The 25239-nt window shown below is 36.3% G+C and overlaps 1 protein-coding gene across 3 annotated transcripts in view; it reads left to right on the forward strand.

Annotated features, from left to right (window-relative positions):
• Window positions 1-25239, forward strand: part of sds22 (protein phosphatase 1 regulatory subunit sds22) — a 277991-nt gene that overhangs the window by 195613 nt on the left and 57139 nt on the right. For all 3 annotated transcript variants that reach the window (XM_090408648.1, XM_090408649.1, XM_090408647.1), the window contains exon 9: window positions 22911-22997. In XM_090408648.1, the coding sequence (XP_090264774.1) occupies window positions 22911-22997 (87 nt within the window). The remainder of the gene's footprint in view (window positions 1-22910; window positions 22998-25239) is intronic.

Below are 25239 nucleotides of genomic sequence, written 5' to 3' on the forward strand. Positions count from 1 at the left end.
TACCATTTCATGAAATGCAATGGACTTTGTATGCGTACAAAAACAAAAATCAGTCAAAAAATGCCAAAAGAATATGAAGACAGAATTATTTCTTATATTATAAGAAATTAATGATGATAGAGAAGAGACAGTGACATGGGTTTTACCAGGTTTCTGAAAGGTCAGTTTACTATTAAAAATTACCTATTATTTTATCCATTTTTTTTTTTAAATCATACTTTAAAGTTTAATTTTTTTCCAGAAAATTGTATTAAATTTCTTGGGTGCGTCTTATACACCGGAAAATACGGTACATGAAAAATTTACATCATTACTGACTTCCTATCTACAGTTTTCATCCAGATCAATCTGTTACCTCTCAAGACTCCAACGTTGCCAGATCTTATATTTCTATCTTCTAAGGCAATTTTAACTATCAATCCACCTATATCTTGGTCTTCCTCTGGGTCTTTTTATGGCTGAAAAAGAACCTTTACCTCCGTATGAAACCGGCTAACTCACCTTTAGTTGAAAGAGCCCAGATAAAGGTTCCTCAGGTCATAGATGGGAATCGAACTAAGATCTTTCTGACCAAAGGGCTTCATCTATACAGACTGAGCTACGGAGGCTGTTCTCACTAAATAAGAATGTGTAAGATGACTCTGACCTGTGCGGAGCCTAGTGAGAACAATCGCTTCTCTTTATTTGTTGACTAGAATGCAAATGCTTAATTTCAAATTTAATGACATATAATTTGTTTGTTAATGCTTCCTGCAATGATGACTGCTATTGAGCAATAAGCTTTAATCTTGTAAACTGTCTGTAGTCTATATAGGGTGGTTCAAAATTCCACTTACAAACTTTGAGGGGAGTTAGAGAACATCAAAATCTCACATAGGAAAGCATGACCGGAAACGCCACCGGAAGGTACTAACAGACACACAAAGATACAGAAATAACACAAGGTAAGTGGTGTAAAAAAACTTTATTAGGCTTAACTCAACAGTTCAACAGTAGTTGGATACATAATATGGTAAACGAGGTGCATGTCTTTGATCTCAGCATTCGTAAAACAATGCATGTTCTTCGTACGATGTCAAAAGCTTGAATGAGGAAAGCCCCAATCACTCACCTGGAGCGCTGGTGAACAGTGCCACCTATCACTTTCGGGTGGCAATTCCCATCATGCTTTCCTATGTGAATATGGTTGATTTTGATGTTCTCTACCTTCCCTCAAACTTGGTATGTGGAATTTTGAACCACCCTGTATATGGTACTGTCAAACATTATGTGGAGAAAGTATGAGCTGATTTAACATCTGCAGCCTCATTTCCCTTAATTTCAGTGTGGCTGGGAATCATCAAATTAAGGATTTTCATTTTGTGAAACAGGTGTAACACCTCATAAAGTACTGGATATGGATTATACATAGGAGAGGAGATAGCATGTAAAGAGTTCAACGAGTCTATATAAATTATACAGACTCACAAATTATAAATTATAATGTCAGGAAACACAACAGCACAGCCAACAGAGGTGTTAGTTCTTGAACCATCAGTATAGATAGACAAGAAATCAGCGTGTGCTGCTCTATGTGCATTAAACAATTGGAGGTAGATGGATGGTGGAGTATGAAATTTCTGTAGCTAACAAAGTGAGAGGTTGCAGGATGGCATGCAAACTTTTCATGGAGTGTAGGCAATGTTGTCAACATTTATACTAACGGCTTGCACAGTCTCTTTAACATGCATACGAAAAGGTCATATGGCAGTTTGAAGTGTGTGGTATTGAGCTTCCAGTTGCAGAGAAAAGAGACTAGTCCATATAAGAAGATCTGGGAGAGACTTTATCTTTAGGGCATAATTAAGAAACAACTGTTTCTGTTTAATTGATAGTCAGTTTATCTGGTCTACATAAAGACTTTTAGTGGGTGACGTGTGAAAAGCACCAGTAGCTATCAGTATACCCTGATGATGGTTGGAATCCAACCATCAAAGGTTACTCTATCTTGCAGAACCATAGACTTGAGACTCATAATCCAGCTTTGAACATGTAAGTGCACAATAAAGAGAGAGCAATGAAGATCAATCAGCACTCCACTCAGTAGAGGATAGAGTACGAAGGAAGCTCAACACTCTCTTGCACTTTTCTCTTAGTTGACGAGTCTGTGCTAGAAATATGTTTTCTGTCAAATATGAGTCCAAAGAACATGGCTTCTGTAGCTACTGGAATAATAGTGGGTCCCATTTTTAATTCAGGATCTGGGTGATGAGTGTGTTTTTGACAGAAGTATGACAGAAGTAGACACTTTTTTCTGTTGAAAACCTAAACCCATTACTAAGAGCCCATGGAGAAACATTATCAATTGCTTGCTGAAGTCATCTTTCACTTACCCTCATGTTACAGGAGTGGCATTGTCTAAATGAAGGCAATAGAGTATTGTCTTCATTTAGACAATGCTCTAAATGAAGTCATTAGCATTGTCTACAGTGGGAGGAAGCTGTTCAGTGATTGAGTTAATTTTAATAGCAAAAAGTGTCACAATTAAGACAGAGCCTTAAGTTTTTTAAGTGTGACACTTAAGAAACACCCTGTTCTTGTTGATATGGTCGAGATAGGATATTTTCCACTCTGATGTGGAAAATTTGCCTGGAAAGAAAGTTTTTTTATAAATAAATACAGAAAGGTGTCCTTTGAAACCCAGGTTATAGAGGTCTTTTAATATGCCATATCTCCAGGCTGTGTCATAAGCTTTTTCCATGTCAAAAAAAAAAAAAAAACTGAAACAAGGTGTACTTGCTTCAGGAATGCAACTTTTATACAAGTTTCTAAACGAACCCAATGGTCTAAAGTTGAACGATGTCTACGGAACCCACATTGTGTATTGGAGAGAAGATTGTTGCTTTCTAAATATCAGAGAAGTCTGTCATTAACCATTTTCTTTAGTATCTTACAAAGACAGCTGGTCAGAGCAATGGGTCAATAATTATTTACTTGTGTTGGATCTTTTCTTGGTTTTGGGATAGCGATGACAATTGTGACTTATGCCAAGAATTTGGAAACTCTTCCTCTGCAAATATTCTGTTGTATAATAAGAAAAGGAGATCCATAGAAGATGATGGTAGATGTTTTATCATTTCATAATGAATGTCATCGTGCAATACTTCACTAGGGTGTGATAGTGTCTTTTTCGTTCCTCCTTAACAAATGGCTGATTGTATGGCTCAAGTCCATTGGTAGAAAAATTTAGCCTTTGTTTCTCTTGCTGTTGTTTCAGAATTAAAAATTCAGGAGGATATGAAGCTGTTGCTGAGATTCTGTCAAACGTTTCTCCCAGAGTGTCTGCAGTTGCTTTCGGATCAGCAATAACACTTTCATTATAGTCTAAGGCAGTGCTTCCCAAACTTCTGGATGAAAAGGCCCCTTTGGAAAAAAATAAAATATTTCACAGCCCCCATTGAAAAAAAAAAATTATAATACAGACACATATTATTATATTTATTGTTTTTGTATTCAATACAAAACATGCACAGCGAATATTGCAAAAATCAAATGCAAATATTACATTTCTAGCATCTTTCATACACATTTGACATGGTCTTAAAACATTTGACTTAGTCTTAAAGCATTTTAAATTTGTTTTCATTATTTCACTGCCCCCTCAACAAAACTAATGGCCCCCAAGTGGGCCGTGGCCTGCAGTTTGAGAAGCACTGGTGTAAGGTAGACAATGTGTTCTATATCTGCCTTTCATTTTCCATATTTTATCCCATATAATTTTTGGACTAGTCATTTGGCTGATTAATGTAGTAAATTGGATCCGTGATTGTTTTTGATTCTGACACCTCACATAGCGTGCTTTGGCTTGAGCATGCTTGAAAGCTATAAGGTTTGATGTGGTGGGATATCTATGAAATATACCCCATGTTCTGTGCTGCTCTTTTTTTGGCTGTTTTTGACATTCTGGGTTTCACCAAGGCTTTGGATCGAGTGGAAACCAAGCTTATGTTTTAGGGATTTAGGCTGTTTCTGCCTGGACAATGCACTCACTCTGTTATATACTTTACCACTTAATTGATAGGTGTTTGACTGATGGCATCAGCATTAAATTTTGCAAGATGAGAAAAAGTGTTCCAGTCAGCCTGGTCCATTTTCCACATAGGTATCCATGTGGGTGAACATGGTTCCTGTGAATACATTGTGAAGAGAACAGGAAAGTGATCAATTCCATATATGTTCTCTTCAACATCCCACATGAGCAGTGGAAGAATGGAAGGGGAGCAGATTGTAAGATCAATTGCAGAATATGAACGTATAAGCATATGGAAGAAAGTATTGAGTTATCATCATCATCATCATCATCAAATTCCTGCCATGTACCCTCAAGGGGTGTACAGGATATGACAGTACTACATGAAAAAATTACATCATTACTAACTTCCTATCTACAATTTTCCTCCAAATCAGTCTGTTACTTGTCAAGACTCCAACATTATCAGATCTTATATTTCTATCGTCTAAGGCACTTTGTACTGTATCAATCCACCTATATCTTGGTCTTCCTCTGGGTCGTTTTCCTGCCAACCTGGCAGAGAACACTTGTTTTGCTAATCTTTCTTCGCTCATTCTGTTTAAGTGACCATACCATCTGAGATTAGCTCTGCTAACGTATTCCTGGATGCTGACAATGTCAAGTTCTTTCCTAATATCCTCATTTTTAATATGATATTGCCATTGATGCCATCTGTTCACGCCTCTAATCTTTCTCAGGACTCTCATATCTGTGGTCTCTAGTCTTTGGTCAAGTGTTTTACTTCTGACCCAGCTCTCAGATCCATAAGTTAAAATTGGTTTGAACACAGTCTTGTATACAGCTAATTTAGTGTTCCAACTAATTTCTTTCTTATTCCATATGAATTTATTCAATTGACTTCCCACGATACCAGCTTTGCTGATTCTGTTGTCTATTTCTATATTTAGTTTACCATCTTCAGTAAAAATTGTGCCTAAGTAGCTGAAATGTTTTACTTGTTCCACAGGTTCTCCATTCACAACACAGTTGACATTTTCAATGATTCTGCCTATTTTCATTGTCTTTGTCTTTTTATTGCTGACCTTCATACCATATCTATTACAACAGCTATTCAATTTAGTCAGAGAATCTTGCAGACTTGTAGCGGATTTATTTAGAAGTATAACATCATCCGCATAAAGCAAAGAGCTGACATTAACATCTCCAATTTTGATATCAGGTTTAATACCACTTTCCTTCATAATGTGATCCATATAGATAATGAATAACAGAGGGGATAATGTACATCCTTGTCTCACACCAGATTTAACATTAAACCATCTTCCTGTACTTCCTTCAATTCTAACTGCTGACTCACAACTCAAATAAAGACTAAGTATTGCTTGATATAATGCCCCATTGACACCATATAACTGCAGCGTATTGAATAGCTTCTCTCTTGGCACCTTGTCATATGCCTTTTCCAAATCGACAAAACTTAAATACAGATCTTTGTTATATTCCCATGCTTTCTCGACTATTTGTCGTAAAGTGAAGATCTGAACCTGACAGCCTCTATTTGGCCTGAATCCAGCTTGTTCTTCACCAAGCTTTTCTTCCACAATTCTTCTCAACCGTTTCTCAAGTATACTTGCATAGATCTTGCCAGGAACACTCAGTAGGGAAATACCTCTGTAATTCTCACATTCAGTTTTATTTCCCTTTTTATATATGGGTACTATGAGAGCTCTACTCCAATCATCGGGAATTCGTCCCTCTGTCCAGGCTTTCTGAACTATGCAGTGCAGCCACTGTAAGACTCTTATACCACCATACTTCAGCATTTCTGGTCGAATATCATCTACTCCTGCTGCCTTTCCACATTTCAAGCCTTTGATGGCTTTTTCTACTTCAAGTATGGATATGTATTCCTGACTGCATGCCTGGTCAGTGTTTTTTATCACTATGCTGTCATCACTGCTTGTTTCATTTAGCAGTTTTTCAAAGTAATTACTCCATACTTCAAGGATATCTTTTTCTCCTGTTTTCATTTCACCTTTATCATCTCTAATTCCTTTTACAGCACTCTTTCCTCCATTCCTAAGCTTCTTCAACAACCTCCAGAATATTTTGCCACCTTCTTGATATTTATTTTCTATATTCTTGCCAAAGTCCTCCCATGACTTTTCTTTAGCTAGTTTTACACACTGTTTAGCTTTCTTACATTTGTCTCTGTATTCTGTAAGAGTAAAAGCTGACTTATTTGCCAGGAACTTTTGATATGCTTTCTTCTTTTCCTTCACTGCCTCTTTAACTTCCTGTGTCCACCAGGGAGTTCTGATTTTTTTATCTTTGCACACAACCTCACCACATGCCTCTCTGGCAGAATCAATCAATGTTTCCTTCAGAGTTTGCCACTGAATCTCCAAGGTTTGATTCCTGTTCTCAAACTCTTTCATTTTCTTTTCAATAATATTTCTGTATTTTAGTCTACAGTTTACATCTGAGAGCTGCTCAACTTTTATTCGCTTTAAAACTTTCTTACATGTTATTCTTTTCAATATGAAATTCAATTTTATCCTGCTCAAGACTAAATAGTGATCACTTCCAATTTCAAATCCTCTGTACACTCTGGTGTCCTGCACCAGGGAGAAAACATCACTATCAACAATAACATAGTCAATGAGACTTTTCTTATTCCTAGCCTCTTCTCTCCATGTGAATTTGTGCACATTTTTATGTTGGAACATGGTGTTAGTAATAACCAGTCCATGTCCTGAGCAGAAATCCAACAGATATTTGCCATTATTATTAGCTTTGCTCTTTTCTCCAAATTTTCCCAAAATATTTTTGTATGTCTCACAATCATTTCCTACTCTACTATTTAGATCCCCAACAAGGACCAACTTTTCCTTTTTCATTGTGTCAGTTGCTTTTTCTAAAGCCTCAAAAAATTCCTCCACTTCTACCTTAGTAGAACCTTCTGTGGGACCATAGGCACAAATAAGTCTCATTGTCCAGGTCCCCATTCTCATATTTGCCCACATTACTCTACTTGAGACTGACTGCCATTCAAGAAGATTAGCCTCGTATTTTGTGTTGAATACTATGGCTACTCCTAAGTATTGAGTTTATTATTTAAAAGGGAGAGGTTATTGTTATCAAGAATTCTTTCAATGATTCGACCTTGTCTATTAGTGTTGCCACTACTTCACAGGTTATTGTGATCATTAAAGTTACCCATCAAAAGTATAGGTTCAGGCAGTTGCGAGATAAGGTTATCAAGATCAGTTTCATTTAACTCAGCACTTGGTGGTAAATCAATTGAACATATTGTAATAAGAAATCTCACAGAGAAGCAAAGCACTACTGCTTCCAGAGCAGTATTAAGTTGGACCTGATGAGAAAAAGTGTTCCAGTCAACCTGGTCCATTTTCCACATAGGTATCCATGTGGTTGAACATGGTTTTGTGAATACATTGTGAAGAGAACAGGAAAGTGATCAATTCCATATATGTTCTCTTCATGAAATTACTAAAGGTAGGGTCCTCATTGGGTCTTAAGTACGTTTTCTGTAGACAGAAACAGAAATTTGTGTTTCTGCAAAAAAATCTTGATATCATCGCTATTTTGGCAAAATCTACAACAGTTCCATTGTAAAAATTTTCCTGTTGTTTTGGTTTTATAGGCTTATCTGGTTTTTGGGAGGTTGAGGGATTACCTTTGTCATATTTATATTTATCAGTTGTTTTTGGGAAGTATGGACAGCCAGTGTCCATCTCTTCCTCTGGTAATATTCAGTACATCTGATGTGTTAGAGTCAGTTGGTAAGTTTAGTTTACTTTCAGTGGGTACCAACGTATCCATTTTTTCTGTGGTAATGTCTGGTAGTTTATCTTTAAGTGATATCTTCGCCATAATTTTTTTGACAAGTGGATTTTCATCGAGTGGGACCATTTTTGGAGTTGTCTCTGGAGTAAAGTCATGTGATTGATATGGTGCAGGTATGGTGAAATTATCAGTTGGTGGAACAGACATACAAGTTTGCCTTGCTGTTGACACTTTCTTAATTGTTACCTTCTCAGCATAAGAGGATCTCATAGCTGGTGTGATAGTGGCTAGCTTTCTTTTTGCATTCTGATATGTTATGTTTTGCTCTGTGTTTCATTTTTTGTATTTCTTTTTTTCATCTTTCCATTTCTGATATGCACAAGAGTAAGCTGGATTATCTCCTCCCATTTGACAGATTTAGCTTTTTTTGCACAGCAAGATTTGTTATCATGCTCTTTACTACCACATCTGGCACAGATAGTAGAACCACAACAGGCAGTTGGGGCATGTCCATATCTCTGACATTTAAAGCATCTCAATGGATTAGGGATATACATTCTAACTGGACAGCTGAGATACCCTGCTTTTACAGATGTTGGAGGCTTTGGTGTATCAAAAGTAAGGATGATACTCTTGGTTGGAACCAGGCAACCATCCCTACATATCAGTGTGTCTTACACCCATCACTCCTTGATCTTTAAGTTCTGAACATATCTCCTCATCAGGAACATCAAGGAGATCCTATTCTGATATCACTCCTCTACAGGAGTTAAGTGTTTTATGAGGTGTTACTGTAATTTCTATTCCTCCCATTGTTGTTGCTCTCAGTAGTTTCTTGGAATGTTGCTGACACAATGTTTCCACAAGGACATCACCAGAATGCAATTTCTTAACAGTTTTGTGAGGTCCTGCCAGTCCTTCTAAACCCTTTTGAATAAAGAAGGGTTACATTTCACCTGTTGAATGATTAAAAATGTTGGTACGTTTATATTTGTATCATATATCTTTTGTTTTTTACTTCTGTTTCCATATGCTGTATCTACGGTATTAGTACTTGGTTGGAACTTTGTTAGGCCCCTGATGAAGTTTTCATGCTTAAGGAGTGTTTGGTTTGGCACCAGAGCTCCCCACCCACTATGGACCACACATGGATGCCCACTACCCAGCAAATAATGACTGTGCTCAGGAGTGGAATGCAGTGCTATACCGGCACTACAGCAAGCCTAGGATCCTGACCCTAAACCATGGTGTGAGAGACTTGCTGCAACACCATTAACTCGTGCAGGCAAGCCCACTAGCTTATTTAACCCATGCTGGGCCATCCAGGACCACCCACCTTGCTGAAGCAGGGGCCAAAGGAGAGTAAGACTCCCAGGATCCCCCTTTATGTCCACAGGTCGCACTGCACGGCAAACAGAGTGGCAGGGTGTTAGATCCATGTGATGGTGGTGGTGGTCTGGAAAAAAGAATAGTGAAAAAGACTTAGGAGAAGTAGAGCAAAGAATATGGGAAGAAAAGCAAAGAAAAAGAGAGAAGAATGAATGGGCAGAAAGGGAAATGGCTCCAGTCGAGCATGGAGAGATTACATCGAGTGAGTGGTATTAGTGGAACTAGCTGTAGATCCAGAAATGAGCTGTTGTGTTTGTATACAAATGCTAGAAGTATAAGAAACAAGCCAGATGAAATGCACTGATTGCGTCTCTTCACCCAAAGATTGTCAGAATAAGTGATACATGGATGGAAGAGGACGACATCCTGACAGGAATAGAGATGGAAGGGTATGATGTGTTTTGTGAGGATAGAATAGGTAAAAAAAAGGGAAGGGTGCTATTGATGATAGAGAAAGAGTTATGTCCATACAAAGTAGAGATGCAAGAGGAAATAGTGCCAGTGGTTTTGAGGCAGTATGGTGTGGGATAGAGGTGAATGGAATCAAACTTGGTTGGATGTTGTTATAGACCAGGTAATGTAGATAGTGGTGATAATGAAATGTATAATCAAATTAGCCAAGCAAATAAGAAAAGGGTGATCATAATATAATGGGTGATTTTAATTATGGCAATATAGACTGGAATAATGAGATAGCAACTGGAAGTAAAGAAAATGAGTTGTTTGAGTTTTTAAGGGATAACTACCTCAGACAGTATGTAACAGAGGGCACACAAAGATTGAGGATCTTGGATTTAGTCATCTCATCAGAGGATGTAATTATAAATTAGGTGTCAAATCATCCACCAATTGGTGAGAGTGACTATGAGGTGATTACCTGGGTAGTTGCCAGCAGTATGAGGACCTCTGTGAGAAAAGGGTATATGTGGATCTACAGGGGGGAGGGTGATCATGAAGAGCTCAGGAGACAGCTTGTGGGTGTAGCATGGAATGAGGAGTTAGCTGGAAAAGACATCAATGCAGCTTGGGGGATTTTCAAAAACTATCTAGTAGATGCAATGTCTAAATGTATTCCAAGGGTGAGAAGGTTAAATAAGGTAGGTGTGAGATGGATGAATAAAGAGATTAAGCATGCGATACAGAGAAAAGGGGCATTGTGGAGGGCATAAGAGAAGTGGAAATAACCAATTCCATGAGATCTTCAAAGACCAGGCGAGGAGGGTGACTTGGTTGGTGAGGGTAGCTAAAGAGAGGTATGAACAGCAGTTAGCTAATGAAGCCAAAAAGAATCCTAAGGAGTTCTTTCGATTATATAGCCAGTAAAAGAAAGAATGATTATGGAAGGATGACATTGATTGGAGAAAATGGTATAAAGACAGCTGTTGCAGAATGTGTGGTGGAGATACTTAATGAGTAGTTCATAAAGGTCTTTCAATCTTGTGAATGTGACTTCATGGAGAGATTGAGAGCAGTTGATGATGGGGAGGAGAGACTACTGTAAGTGGGCAAGAGGTGTTTGGGGAGTTGAGTAAACTAGATATAAGGCTGTGGGACTTGATAATATATCACCACATATTCTGAAGGAATGTGCCAGGGAATTGACACCGGCCTTGACATATTTTTTTAATACGAGTCTTGCACTCGGTCGAGTTCCTAAGGAGTGGAAGGAGATGCAGATTGTGCCACTTCATAAAGGAAGTGATTGAACTCAAGCATCAAATGATAGGCCTATCTGTGTGTCAGGTGTTGTGGTTAAGTTGTTGGATAAGCTTGTGAGAACTAGGATCCAGAGTTGGGTTGACAACAATGGTATTATCTTTGATGAACAACATGGATTTGCTAAAGGGAGGTCATGTTTTAGTAATCTACTTATGTATTACAATAAAGTGACTGCTTCCTTGGACAGAGGAGAAGGATACACAGTAATATTCTTGGATTTTGCAAAGGCTTTAGATAGAGTATCTCATGATAAGTTGACAGTCAAACTAGCGCAGATGGGGTTGGATATTAGACTAGTGCATTGGATTGGAGACTGGCTATCTGATAGGTATCAACAAGTTGTGTATGGAGGAGCGATATCCAGGAAAAGGAAAGTGGAGTGTCTCAGGGGTCTGTTTTAGGGCCATTACTGTTTAATTTGTATATTAATGATATTGGTGAAGATTTGAATGGAGATATTCAGTTGTTTGCAGATGATGCAAAGTTGGGACGAAACATGAAGAGTAGTGAAGATGTTGTCGCCTTACAAGAAGACTTGAATAAATTGAGTGATTGGGCACGGAAATGGGGATGCGAGTTCAATGTTGCAAAATGTAAGGTTTTAAAATTTGGAAAACAAAGATGGGATGCAGAATTTATGCTTGGTGAGGAGATATTGTTGGAGGTGGAGGAAATAAGAGATCTGGGGGTGATAGTGGATAAGGATCTGAAATTTAGGGGGACACAGCCAAAATTGTGAAGACAACACAAAGGCTTCTGGGAATGATGCGGAGGACACTGACGTGTAGAAGTAGGGATATTCTTGTTCTGTTGTATAAGGCTTTGATTAGGCCACACATAGACTGTTGTGCCCAGATTTGGTCACCTGGATTTCAGAATGATGTAGAGATGTTGGAAAGGGTCCAAAGGCAAATGACTAAGGTAGTTTCTGACCTCTGGAATGTCAAGTATGAGGAAAGATTCAGAAGATATAATTTGCTGAGTCTGGTGGACAGGAGGAAGAGGGGAGATATGATAGAGACCTATCCACCCCTTACTACTTTGGTAAGGGGTTGTTATAGGATTAATGCTGGAGAAGTTCTACATAAAATAGTGGGAGAACCAGAGGTCATCCCTGGAAACTGTATAGAGGGAGTGAGAGGCAGGTTTTTTTTTGTGCAGAGTTGTGAATGGTTGGAATGCTTTGCCTGAGAGTGTAGTGTCTGCAAGGAGTTTGAGTTTGTTTAAAACACGGTATGATGAGCTGTGTGTGATAAAAGGACCTCCCAGGTGAGTCTTTGACTCCATGAGGTCTTGGGATAATAATGTATATATATTTTATTTATTTATTTTTATTTTATTTTTTTTTTTTGCAGAATATAAGAGTGAAAGTGAAGAAGCAAGACAGTGTTTGAAGGGATTTTTAAAATATAATGATCCTATGTATGACCTAGCATAAGAGTTATCACAAGCTCGTTGGAAGTATATCACTGTACTGGAAATATATTGAAGTCTTGGCTTTGTTTGTGTGTGTTTAGGAGGAATCCAAGTAGTTTATCTATTTTTGTAGTGATGTAGATGATGTCATGTAAAGTATTAGATTGATACTCAAGAATATTTGATCGTGTCAGAGTCGTCAGGCCTGAAAGAAAATAAAAAGGATTGTGGTCTGATATAGATCTTGTAATGATACAATTACTTTATCTGTACTACTCAATTTTCTCCATATCATAGTAGTATGACTGTTCCATTCTACACCTAGATTTCAATCTTATCCATCTTCTGAAAGCATTTCCAGTAATATAGTATGCTGTGTACTGTATCTAACTTGCAAAATTTTGCCATCAGCAAATTAAGAGTTTAAAAAACTATATTAAAATTACTTGTATCCAATGAAAACTTCCTTAGATCATTTGGCATCATTGATTTGATTGTCATCTAGGATGTGAACAACCTTTATAAGCGCTTTTTTACTGAAGACGAGTTAGCCAGTCTCATACAGAGGGGGAAGGGTTTGTCATCCTGAAAAAAGAGACATACATATGAAATCTTTGGTAGGAACAATTAGATAATTCCAACTGACATACTAAATGGAAGTTTTTCGAGTTCCATATTTGGCCTCAGTTTATCTTTTTCAGCTCTCATGTCTCCAGTAAGCATCATGATGCTCTCATGCCAGAGGATGAAATTTATCTTAACAACTAAATATATTCACCAAACATCTGTGCCCACAGTGTAATTCAAACCAACAGCCTGTTTGTTGGAAGCAGAGGCATTATCCTTGGGCAGTCATGCTTGCTAAGGGTCTTTACATCAACATCACTTATTATAGCTCTTCCCACTTACCTTAAGATATTAACAAATATATTTAATATTGGTGTTCCAGAAACAAAACTCTGTGCATGCTCTATTAGTTAGATTCCTTTACTGGAGCATTGCTAATATCAATTAGACAACCAATCTCGAACCATCTTGCTGATGTATAAGGTATTTCAAAATTACATATACATACTTCAAAAATTATTATTATTATTATTGTTCCAGGCAACTCCAAGGAGTCGACAGACTCACCGAGGGAGGCCCTAACATCATGTCAAGAACAACTATTCGACATTCACACAGTATCTATCATACCTTGCCTTGAACTCATTCACTGTCGTAGCACCCACAACAGACTCTGGAAGCTTATTCCACTCATTCACTACTCTCCAAGTAAAAAACCTAGCTCTAACACCCTTGTCAACCACGCTCTTGCCCAGCCTCCATTCATGGCCCCTAGTCCTCCCACCACCAGTCATATTTTCAAAAATATCTTCTGGACCATCTTATAAACCCTTCAGTAATTTGAATGTCTCAATCATATCGCCCCTCCTTCGCCTATCGACCAATTTCTGCAACCCCCAAATCTTCAACCTATTCTCATGAGGTTCATTCCACAGACCTGCTATCATCTTGGTCCAATTCATTAACACTATTAATAAGTTTAATGTTTTTTGTATTTTAAAACTAAAACAGTTTTCTACAATAAACCAAACTTAATAGAGATGCTCAGACCATGTACCTGCAACACAGATATGAGTGACAGCCCTCCATGTTTTCTCCAGTGGTTGTGGTTTGTAAACTCGTGTAAATCTTATACCATACATTGGCTATTCATAACTGTATTTTTTTAAAGGAAATTACAATGTAGACTAATATTTAACTACAATAAATATAATTAATATTTCCAGTACTTCAGAAAAGTCAAATTGTCATTATGTGGGAACACAGCACAATGTAATCTGTACACACAGGCACTACACTGAGTAATGAGGCCAAACTTGGCGACCAAAAGTGAACGTAAAGTCTTAAATGGTGCCCCTTGTTCATTTAAAATTGTTGTCCTTGGCTGTTAGGCTGAAGTATGGAGGATAAGAGTTTCCCAAATTTGGAGCAGTTTCATGCATCCAAATTTATTGATGAGGTTTGGGTAGTTTCTTAAGACTGAGAAAGATTCAAGGAATAGTCTTTGGTATTTTATGTTTGCTACAGTAAAGTGAAGTGGTCTTATCCAGTGTATCCTGTGACAGGTGTCCAAAGCATGGTCAGCAAGTTCTGTGATTGGCTGTAGTGGTGAAAATGGATATAGTCCTTATGTTCAGCAATTCTGCTGATGTTTGTTTTGTCATAGTAGGATAGTTTACAGCTGTAAGAAATTTGGCAGGTCTAGGAAATGTGGCTGGTTTTTGGTGCAGTGAATAAGGCATGCCTTTTTTATATGGTCTGTAAGTGGTTTTAAAGATGTATTTTTTTTATGATTTTAGCTAGTTTTTCAGGTGTGCCCTGGATACATGAAATGGTGGTAGCTTTGGTGGTGGGGGAGGTAATATTTTTTGGATATGGTGAGGATTGTAGTCATTGGCTAACAAGGTTTTTTAAATGTTTTCAAGTTCAATGGACAGGACTCTTTTCCACTTCCTTGGAACCCAGCTCTGGCAAGGTTCAAAGGAAAGGGGGTAAGATAGTACCATTGCATAAAGGTGTCTCCAAGACAGATTTAGAAAACTACAGACCAGTTAATATATTGGGAGTGGTTGTTAATGTATTGGAAAAGTTGGTGAAAGGTAATAATAACAGTGGATAGATAAGGATGTGGTACTCTGTAACGGGCAGCATGGCTTTGTAAAAGGTAGGTCCCGTCTTAGTAACTTATTCACATTTTATAATAAAGTGACAGCAGAATTGGATAAAGATAATGGTTTTACCATCATACTGCTCGTCTTTGCCAAGGAATTTGACAGAATACCACATGAAAAACTATTACAAAAACTGGACAGGATGGAAATGGATATGAGGCTAATAGTATGGATAGGGGGATGGCTGACTGACAGACACTAGAGAGTAGTATATGGTGGAGTCTAGGAGAGTGATGGTGACTGGTGGAGTGTTTCTGGATTCAGTGCTAGGGCCACCTCTTTAATTTATATATATATATCAATGATTTAGGGAAAGATTTAAGAAGGGATATTCAGTTGTTTGCTGATGATACAAAACTGGGGAGAGCAATAATTGATAAAGGTGATGTAGATATTCTGCAGGATGATTTAAATAAATTGGCATTGACAAAGGATAATGATTGTCAATTTAATGTTACAAAATGTAAGGTTATGCACTTTGGGTTGAAAAGGTTGCACATGGTGTATCATATTGATGGCATTGGTTTGTGAAAATTTGATGAGGCTAGGGACTTGGTGATGATGGTGGACAAAGGGCATATTGCAAAAGTTGGTAAAATAGCTCAACAAATTACTTGGATGTTGAAAAACACACTAACAAGTAAATATAAGGAAGTTATGATCCCTCTTTATAAGGCTATGATTCGGTCACATCTTGACTACTGCCAAAGATTTGGTCAAATGGGTTTCGTGGGGACCAGGAGATGGTCGAAAAGATTCAGAGATGAGTGACCAAGGTGGTGACAGGTCTGTGGAATACACCTTATGAGGATAGGTTGAAGGTTTTGGGGTTACAAAGTTTAGTTGATAGACAGAAAAGAAGAGACATAATAGAAATTTTGAAGATATTAAAGGGGTTTTATAAAATTGATGCAAGTGATATTTTTCAATATATATATGACAAATAGTCAGAGAACTAGGGGCCATCCATCGAAGTTATGTAAGAGTGTGGTTAGTAGTAGTGTGTAGACCAGATTATTTGCATGGAGAGTGGCGAGTGAGTGGTGAATTAGTTCCTTGACCGGAAATGGCTTCAAGGAGAGGTATGATAGGATTTGTGTTTATGTTGGTTGATTTGAGTCTCCGGACTCCATGGAGATGCTGTAAATAATAATAATATAAGGTTTTGATAATCCTGTGTAGGATATCTGCTATTTAGCAATAACATACTACCTTATAATTAAAAAAAAAGCAATGCCCAATTTTAAATAAATAAAAAATGACAGGATAACATTTAATTTAATTATTTATCATGTATGTAAACATTTCCTAAATGTATAGCAAAAGCGAATTGTCTCTTATAATTAGAAATATTTATTTAAGAAATCTTTATATGGTTACTGCCTGTTGCAAACTGTTTAATCAAAATTTATTTATACAAAAGACTCGCCTTTAATTTAGTTTATTTCTGTAACTGAAACTTGAGAGGAGAAAATATTGAACTTTCTGACAATATTTTCATGCCATTAAAGAATTGCAGTCTTGTTTACAAGTGATGGTTTTACTTTTGTCTCACCATACCAGCTAGCAGTGTGTTTGCTCAAAGATTGTATTTCTGAAGAAGAAGTTGATATAGTGAGTGAGAATAATAGAATTCTGTTGCATTGATTAGAACACAGATGTTCTAAAAGGTTGGAAGTTTAGAGAAGAAATAGAGTTTAAAGAAATTCTTAAGCTAAAAAAAAAAAAAAAAAGGTGGAAAAGAGCATTATGAAGAAAATAAACAGTTATTCCAAAATTAGTAGATGAATTTCTTTCAAAGGATTGTAGTTAGATAAAAGTGATATATAGTTTCTCCCAAAGCAATGGACAGTTCTTTTTGATACATTATGTGGCAATCTTATTCTTGTTAAACACTATGAACTCAAAAGTAATAAACTTTTTGTACTCAAGGATAAGGAAGGGGTTTTCAGAATCAAAATGGGAACTTTCAAATTATCTTTGTATTTCAAGAAAACAGAAAAGGAACTGATTGCTAAAGAAGATATGAAAGAAAAAAATATTATTTTACTCAAGAAAGGCTTTGCACCAGTGGGTGGCTCTTAAGAATTTGTATTGGAGGGGCTGCAGCACGTAAATCATGCATTACCCCCACTAGGTAGCAGTTTGGTGTGGTCTGCATTGAATGCAGCTCCAGTGTTGAGTATACTAGCCAGTACTGATACTAGCCACACATTGACTATTACAAAATACAACTATTGCTACAAAATGAATTATATAAAATACTATTGAGTGGTATTGTATTACAAACAAGAAAATAATGGTTTTTAGATCCATTTTAACAATGTTAATTTGTGTCTTTTGAGCTTGCAATGCTACCAGCTCAAACTGCATGTAAATTGCATGTTATCCTCACTAGGTGAAAGCACTTTGGTGCAGTCTGCATTGAATGCAGCTCCGGCGTTGAGTGTACTTGCCAGTACTGATACTAGCCCTAGCCTGCACAGCACATTGAATATTGCAAAATACAACTATTGCTACAAAATGAATTATATAAAATACTATCGAGTAATATTGTATTACAAACAAGAAAATAATGGTTTTTAGATCAATATATAATAATTTAAGAATGGCAATAAAAAAAAAAAAAACAGGAACATTCATTTTATACTGGAGGGGCTATAGCCCTTCAGCCCTTATGGACTAGCCACCACTGCTTTGCAGAAATTATTTTCTTGTTTTAGAAGAAAAGCAGGTATGAGCTAAGTAATTATATTTTAATGGCCGTTATTGAGAGCTGAAGAAACTGTACTTTATAAATTTGAAGTTAACTGTTTTGTTTGTATTCTCATCAAATCCTGTGGTTTTAAAAAGAAGAAACAGGTATTCTTGTATGACATGTATGTTCTTTATGTCTGTTGTTAAGTGTGTGGGCCCTTAGAACTTTAGGAGATCAGTTTTTATTTCTAATGCAGATTTGTACATCCTCTGTCCAAAGCGAAACCAAACTTTTGATAGAAAATGAAACACAGGCAAATCATATATATATATATATATATATATATATATTTTTTTTTTTTTTTTCACTATATAATTTAAGGAAATTACAACGTACTAGGATATACATTAAAATAAATTTTAATATATTTCAATATTTCGGCAACATCACGTTGCCATTTTCAAGAACTTAAGAACAAGACACGTACACGCAGGCACAACAAAACGGTAAATGAGGAAGAAGTCTGAAGCTATTATTTCTCCTAAAGTCTTGATGGTGCCCTCTAGCGGGCAATGTTGGTATACTTGGGCGATTGGGCTGAAGGTCTTCTGATGTAGGTTTCCCAAATTTGAGGAAGTCTCATGCAGCCAAATTTGTTGAGGTTTGGATTGTTTCTTAGGGCTGAAGTTGATTCCATGAAAAGCCTTTCATATCTGTATTTGCTACGGTGTATTATCCTGGTTTTCTTCCACCGTATTCTATGGCAGGTATTCAGTGCACGGTCAGCAAGACCAGAGTGGCTATATTGGTGAAACCGGATGTAGTCCTTGTGTTCTGAAATTCTGATATTTGCTGTCCTGCCTGTTTGGCCAAAGTAGGACAGCTTACAGCTGCAAGGGACCTGGTGTACACCAGGTAGGTCTGGGGGGGGGTCTTTAGTAGAGCAGATCAGAGATGCCAATTTTTTATATGGTTTGTAACAAGAAGTTAAGTTATGTTTTTGTAAGCTGTCCTACTTTGGCCAAACAGGCAGGACAGCAAATATCAGAATTTCAGAACACGAGGACTACATCCGGTTTCACCAATACAGCCAATCTGGTCTTGCTGACCATGCACTGGATACCTGCCATAGAATACGGTGGAAGAAAACCAGGATAATACACCATAGCAAATACAGATATGAAAGGCTTTTCATGGAATCAACTTCAGCCCTAAGAAACAATCCAAACCTCAACAAATTTGGCTGCATGAGACTTCCTCAAATTTGGGAAACCTACATCAGAAGACCTTCAGCCCAATCGCCCAAGTATACCAACATTGCCCGCTAGAGGGCACCATCAGGACTTTAGGAGAAATAATAGCTTCAGACTTCTTCCTCATTTACTGTTTTGTCATGCCTGCGTGCACGTGTCTTGTTCTGAAGTTCTTGAAAATGGCAACATGACATTGCCTAAATATTGAAATATATTAAAATTTATTTTAATGTATATCCTAGTACGTTGTAATTTCCTTAAATTATATAGTGAAAATGCATAACCAATGTCTAAGCCTTTCCAAGGCAAATTATAATTATTCAAATAATTTATTTCAATCAATATACTATCCTTCAGCTTCGATACAGTGTTTGGCACTGTCAATTAATTCGTTAAATGAGTTCTTTATATCGGTTTTTGGGATACTGTTGAGGGTCATGGTTACTGCCGCTTGAACATTTTCAATGGTGTCGTATCACTTTCCTTTCATCGGCAAATGAAGTCAGGAGAAGAGAAAGAAGCCACAGGGTGCTAAATCAGGTGAATTCAGTGAGTGATCCAATGCACAAATTGGTTTTTGCTCAAAAACTGACTCGCAATGTTCGAACGATGAGATGGTGTATTATCGTGCAAAAGTGACCATCTGCCTGCATCACGATATTCATGTTGTACACGACGAATTCTCACTATCAATCACTTCAAAACTTCGAGATAAAACTCACCATCGACTGTTTGTCCAGGTGGAATAAATTCTTTGTGGATAATGCCCTTGGAATCGTAGAAACAAATCACCGTTGTCTTTACTTTAGACTTCTCCGAGCGACTTTTTTTTGGATGCCACTCTTCTGGTGGTCTCCACTCAGCACTCTGGCACTTTGTTTCAGGCTCATACTCAAAACACCACATTTCGTCACCAGTAATAATCGTTTCAAGGAAGTTTGAGTCCCTACGAGCAGTTTTAATGAGGTCCTTGCAGTGTTCAATTCTATACATTTTTTGATTGTCGGTCAACTTGGGGAACAAATCGAGAATTCAATTTACGAAGGCCTAAACTCTCAGTTAAAATGTTGTGCACAGCTGATTTTGGATCCCCCAATTCATCTTCAATCAATCTCACGTGCAATGTCTGGTTTTCTCTGATGAAATCACGCACTTTTTGGATGTTGACTTCACTCAGTCCAGTTTTTGAATGGCCGTGCTTTTTGTTATTTTCAAGCATCACACGACCACTTTGAAATCGCTTAAACCACTCGTAAACTTGAGTATAGGATAAGCATTCATTACCATATGCTTTTTGAAGCATTTGATGAGTTTCGGTAAAACTTTTACCAAATTTAACACAAAAGTCGATCGCAGCTCTCTGTTTGAAACTCATTTTCCGACCATTTGTCAAAACACAGTCACTCTTGTCACTATAACTTAGCTTCTAATGAAACAAATGTGATAAATAGTTGACACAACATTATTAAAGGTTGCTGCTTTAGACAACAAAAGATACAACAGGTGGCGCCAAGTTCATTCTATTTTCGAAAAATTCGGTTTCTTTTTGGACAGAGGGTGTATATAGCACTTGTGAAACAAACATTTTACACGCACTATTAAAGCAGCCATAAATTTACATTAATATTATGGCAAAGGAAATAAAACTATGATTTAAACATCCTTGGAGGATATTTAAAAGCACCCCATCTGTAACCTGTCCGTTGTTCAAGATATTCAGGATGGTAAAATGAGTGATTTCCATTCTTTCTGTTGGCAGTTATATTAAAAATAAATAAAAATTAAGGGTTTCCCTCCTGGAAACTCAGGTGTTTAATCCTGCAAAATTAGAATGGCCAGAAGAATACATGTAATTTACAGACATAGTGTACAGTACAGATAAGATTAACCATAAGTAGAACCAGGGTTCTAAGAAGCTAAATGTTGGCTATGACAGGCCACTGAGTCCCCAAAAGGGAAGAATAAGATATAAATTAATTTTCGCTGCATAATTTTCAGGAAATATTAATGTTTAAAGTGTGTATACATAATGTTGGAATACTTTGTATTTTACAACTCCCTTAACTTATATATCAACTTGCCATGTGTGGACTATTGGATGCCTTACAAAAGTACGAAAATTTAACTATATGTTGAATGTCGTTTATCCATATATCATTTGTTACTTTTTTATAAAACGCATGGTCAGGTATTTGGTATATACCGATTCCATGCATAATGGAATCAGTATTATTGAGTGTAGTGGGGCATTTTGCGTGTGTGTGTTTGGCAATTCTTAAATCTAGGGGACATAGGACTATTTTCTCATTTGTTACTGGTTATTCTCTCTCTCACACATGAAAAACTCTGGTGCAGTTTGTTTTGCTTCCACTCTTATGTTACCTAAACTGGTAAAATCCTTCAATTTACCACCCTGGTTATCCAAGTGGATAGTGTATTCACTCTCCTGCCGACAGATTGCAAGGTTCAAATTCCACTGTGGGTATGGATGTTTAGGGATCAATCTAGGTGGTAAGCAGTAGTTTAGTGTGAAACCACTCAGCTTCTTGAAAACCTGAAATGGCTCACAAATGTTCGATATAACTGGATGTTTGGTCTCAGGAAGAGGATTTACAAATTCTTAGCCTTTAGCTCACTAATGTATTGTACATTTGCAACCGAGCTGAGATTTCAGGTTTAAAGAGATGGAATGAAGGTACTACTATGGGTGTACTTTTTCAACCCCCCCCCTCCCTCCCTTCTCTCACAAATCCATTAGGTAGATGTGTGACTAAAAAGTCAGGGAAAGATACTGCTAACATATCCGTACCATGTGTTCAAATGAAGAGAATATTGTTAATATAGTATAGCAACATGGCACAAATATGTTAGCAGTATCTTTCCTTGACTTTTTAGTCAGACATCTATCTAATGGATTCATGTATGCCTATTGGAAAGTCACCCACACAGAACAGCTTATATCTCCATTTTTCTCAGCAGAAATGTATTATTAAAACATTTGCTAATAGAACTATAACCATCTATTTAGACCATGCCGCTCTTGCTCCTAAAACCATTATCATTCCATACGTTTGGAGAACCTATGAAAAAAAAAAAAAAGTAGCAAAACTTGTAAAAATTTTGTCATACAGACTTTCTCAGGCCTTGCCAAAATAATCTGACCTTATCTGCTTTCCAAACCTCTCCTTTCATCTAAATCATCCAAGCACATGCAGGATCTTATGACCCTGTAAACTTATCTGCTTTAGCCAGAATGAATAAATCAAATAAAGCCCTCTGTTATTTACATGTCATATGCAAAGGGTTTTCTGAGAGGATAAAGAACATTGATATGACAGGTAGATTAAATTCTACTGTAGAAAAGATTTGTGTTTTTGATTTTTAGCATTATTCTTAATTGAAAAATCTTATGACCTTAAAGTTTTTAATCACATTTTCTAGCAAATATTCATATATTAAATCATGAGAAAGAGGAAAATCCCATTCGGAAAAATATAAGCATAACTATTCTGAGATATCATCATTGGTTTCAAATACATCTAACTGTGATAGAGAATAAATATCAAGTGTTTTGTAGATTTCATCTTGTTCCTTAATCAGCAAATTGTACTTTCCTTGACTTTTTAGTCAGATATCTATCTAATGGATTTATGCATACCTATTGGAAAGTCACCCACACAGAACATCTTATACTCTATTTTTCTCAGCAGAAGTGTATTATTCTGTGTGATAGCTGACTGTGTAATTGCATTTCAAATTACAAAACTTATTATGGATCTTGACTTGCACTTAATAGTTTATAGTAAAATAAGTTCATATCATGGGAACTTTATTTCTGTATATTTGGAAATAATTAAACCTTGTTTTTCTTGAAGATAAAACTACAAACACTGGATATGGCATCCAACAGGATAAAAAAAGTGGATAATGTTTCTCATCTTGTAAATTTAGAAGAATTTTGGGTAAGTTTACATTTAATGCTGTCATAAATATTATTTTAATTTACTAAATGCTGTGCCTTCATTTTATTTGATATTCATGTTGTGTTCTTTAACAAGTTCCTGTAGAAGATGTTTGTCTTGTAAGGATTGAGTATTGCAGAAGTGAAAGTGCCCTGACCCTCATAGAATAGCTGACTGTGTAATTGCATTTCAAATTACAAAACTTATTATGGATCAGCCATTAGAATAAGATAGAGATTGGTCATAATCCTTTCTTACATATCAATGAATAAGATGAGAAGTTGAGCAGATAAGTTCTCTTCATTGAATAGTTATATAAGAATTTTATAAACTTGATATAAATCCTGTCACACTTGTAATACTTAGAGAAAACAGTTTTATATTAACATGAATAATACTTAAACTTGGAAAATTATCTAGGATTGGCTTTCACTAAAAAAAAAAAAGTGCCTCATCAAGCATCTAAGATTCATCAAATGCTAAATTTTTTGTACACACATATGCAGATCTGTTGAAAAAATCAAAACATTTTCCGTTCTCAAACTTTATGGTAAAGAAACATCGTTTTTATTGCGTTAAATATTAAAACATGACAGTTGACATTTTACAAATTTATCTTTCCTCCCCTCTATAGCTTAATTCTCTCTTGGACTACCTTGTTAGTTATAATTTAATTATGGATAAAGAATCTTTCAAACAGAAAATCAACAGTTAACATGACTTAAGCTTCTAATTAAAGAAATACTGCATATAATACAATACCAGTTGTACATGATTAGGTCTTTGTCCAATTAGGAAGCTCATATTTTCATCAGCTATGTTAGTCACTTTCTCCACCCCAGCTGACTAAAACAGATTAATGTTCACCACTTGTGTTCCTTTCTCTTTGTAATGAAATGTGACCCATTACAAAGTTGACACCTGAAGTTTTCAGATGTCAACTTTGTAATGGGTCACATTTCATTCAACTTTAAGAACCATTAAATAAATTAAAAAAAAAAAAAAAAAAAAAAAAAAAAGGTACAGACTGCACATATTTAGTTTATCATGAAGATTTCATGTAAGTGACCTTAATTTAAGGTAAAATAGCCTTTCAAAATAAAACACTACTTCTGTATTTTCATTTTTATAATTTCACACTCTTCCAGTTCTTTTTTTTGTTTTCATTATCATTTGCATTATCATATTGTGCGCTTTATGTATGGTTACCTGCTAATTCTTTGGGTTCTGTCATCAATTTACAATAGCTAATCATTTCTTTTATTTTTGTAACTTCTTTTATTTCTCAAATTTTTTGTTTCTCACTATTTTTGTGATTTATTTCATTGGAATGGAGTTGGGGTAGTTTGTATTTAATCCTAAATTCACTATAGCAAGGAAGCACCCTATAATTATACTCGCTAGATTATCATCATCAGTTTTCTGATATGTACCCTCAAGATGTGTTCAGGCTACTATGACAGCACCAACATGATTAGGTTTACATTATTACTAATCTCTTATCAACAATTTTCTTCAAATTAGGCTATTACTTGTCAGCACTCTAATCTCCAAATTAGGCTGTTACTGTCAGTACTTGTTGTATGTAACATTTCATTCTTCAAAAACACTTCTAACTGAATCAATCCACCTAGACCTTGGTCTTGTGGATCTTTTACCTGCCATCTTAGCATCAAACACCTGTTTTGCTAACCTCTCTTCACCCATTCTATTTAAGTGGACCACCTTAGATTAGCTCTGCTGACACATTCTTGAATGCTAATAATGTCAAATTCCTTTTTAATATTTCATTTTTAATATCATTCTGACATTGATGCCATTGGTTCACTCTCCTAATTTTTCTAAGAACCCTCATCTGTGGTCTGTAGTTTTTGATGAAGTGCTTTATTTCTAACCCAACTCTCAGATCCATAGCTTAAAACTAGTTTGAACACTGTCTTGTATGCTGCTGGTTTGGTGATTTGGTTAATTTCTCTCTTATTCTGTTGATGTTTTCTAGATTTAACTTTCCAGAATCAATAAAAACTGTGCCTAAATAGCTGAAATATTTTATTTGTTCTATAGACTTTCCATTGAGAATGCAGCTGAAGTTGTGTATGTTTCTGCTAATTTTCATTTTGTTTTCATTTCATTTTGTCATTTTTATTTCTGATTTTCTTGCCAAATTTGTTACGGCTGTCATTCAGTTTGGTTAGAGAATCCTAGAGACTTACAACATCATCTGCATTCAGCAAAGAACTAA

This window comes from Typopeltis vanoorti, chromosome 18 (genome assembly GCF_054136105.1).
Source record: "Typopeltis vanoorti isolate ZY-2024b chromosome 18, IOZ_Tvanoo_1.0, whole genome shotgun sequence".
Classification (NCBI taxonomy): Eukaryota; Metazoa; Arthropoda; class Arachnida; order Uropygi; family Thelyphonidae; genus Typopeltis; species Typopeltis vanoorti.